General features: G+C 64.9%; 1 protein-coding gene across 1 annotated transcript in view; it reads right to left on the reverse strand.

Annotated features, from left to right (window-relative positions):
• Positions 1-1,516, reverse strand: part of STAC (SH3 and cysteine rich domain) — a 111,238-nt gene extending 109,722 nt beyond the window's left edge. Inside the window, exon 1 of the mRNA XM_049629050.1 lies at positions 1,286-1,516. Within this exon, the coding sequence (XP_049485007.1) occupies positions 1,286-1,396 (111 nt within the window). The 5' untranslated portion in view covers positions 1,397-1,516. The remainder of the gene's footprint in view (positions 1-1,285) is intronic.
• Between the last annotated feature and the right edge of the window lie 147 nt (positions 1,517-1,663).

The raw sequence follows: 1,663 nt of genomic DNA on the forward strand, positions 1-1,663 counted from the left end.
AAAATAATAAAATAAAACAAAACAAAATAAAATAATAAAATAAAACAAAATAAAATAATAAAATAAAGTAATAAAATAAAATAATAAAATAAAATAAAATAAAATAAAATAAAGTAAAATAAAGTAAAGTAAAGTAAAGTAAAGTAAAGTAAAGTAGAGTAGAGTAAAGTAAAACAACATGCCAAGCTCTCTTTGATGGTTTACTGCCAGAGGCTGAGATGTGTCCCAGAGCCCAGCAGCACTTACACCAAGAGCCGCTTAGCCGGGATTTTGATCCTGTTGGTTTGCCAACGGCTCTGACGGGTGTATGCACAGGGACAGAGGGATGAGGCTTCTCTCTGCCCCGTCCGACCTGCCCTCCAGACCGGCATCCCCCTTGCCTTCGCTCCTGCACAGGACCTGCCCGGCATTCCGAAGATGCCTGGGGAGCTCACGAGGAGATCCGCACAAGGCGCCGGGAGCCCTGCACGTAAAGGAACCCTCACGACCACAAGCTCCGTCGCACGGTTTTCACCCCAGGCCGCGAGGCCATGTGGCGGGTCACCGCCGGCGGCCCCATTTCACGCCCTCCTCGTCCAAGATTTCCAAGCACGTGCCTGGCGCCCAGCAGCGTCTCAGAGGAAGCGGAACCGCGCAGGGGTGCTGCGGGGGTGGCTTTGTGTGTGCGCGTTAGCGCCGCTCGCAAAAGCAAGTGTAAGTTCTTCCCGTACTAACTTCCACAGGAGGAACACCAACTTTCCCACGCACGCGGCTCTTCCCTTCGCGCGGCGTCTCCGAAGTCAGGGGTGAGCCCTTGCCTTAAGCCAAACGTCTCGCCTCGGGGACGCCCGGGACACAGACAACCCCCGGCCGGCCGCAGGCGCCCCGGCCCTTCCGCAGGCGCATCCCTCGCTGTCTATCCTCCTTCAGCCTTCAGAAGCCGCTCAACGCCCACCCCGCGCTTGGGGCACCGGCGGGCGGAAAGCACGGAACCGCCCGGCCGCCAAGCACCCGCGAAAGCGGTCTCTCCGAGCCCGGGAGTCGGGGCGCACCGCCCGGCGTGCGCTCCGGGGGAGAGAAGCCCGCGCAGCCTCGGGTCTGCGTGGGCAGGAGGCCGGGTCCACGCGACGCGCTCCAGCAGCTCTCCGCGCGTCCCGCCCGACATTCAGGTCTCGGGGGAGCCCGGCTCCAGCTAGGGGCACGTCTCCCGCCGGCACCGGCGCCGGTCCGGGGACACGACGGTGGACACAGAGAAGGGCAGGAGGAGAGTGAGTTCGTGCTCTCTTGGGGCGAGTGCGCGCGGTACCTTGGATTCCTGGCTGCCGGTGGATGCCGGAGAGGGCGGCTGCTCGGCGCTCGGCGCCTCCTTGGGCAGCCCGTCCACGCCGTCCTCGCGGGCGCCGCTCGGGGGGATCATCGCGGCGGCGCGGGAACGGAGTTGGGCTCCCGGAGGAACCGCGAGGCCGGCCTTCCCGCCGCACGCCGGCGTGCTCGCTCAGCGGCCGGTCCCGGGGGCTCCCGCGCCCGCCCCGCCGCCCCCGCGCCCTCCCCCGGACTCGCCGGTGCGCACGCCCGCGGCCCCCCGGCCGGCCCAGCGCACGGGCGGGACTGGCAGCCGGGACTGGCAGCCGGCAGCGGGGCGCGGGGGCGGCGGGGCGGGCGCGGGAGCCCCCGGGACCGGCCG

The sequence above is a fragment of the Panthera uncia genome, chromosome C2 (genome assembly GCF_023721935.1).
Source record: "Panthera uncia isolate 11264 chromosome C2, Puncia_PCG_1.0, whole genome shotgun sequence".
Taxonomy (NCBI): Eukaryota; Metazoa; Chordata; class Mammalia; order Carnivora; family Felidae; genus Panthera; species Panthera uncia.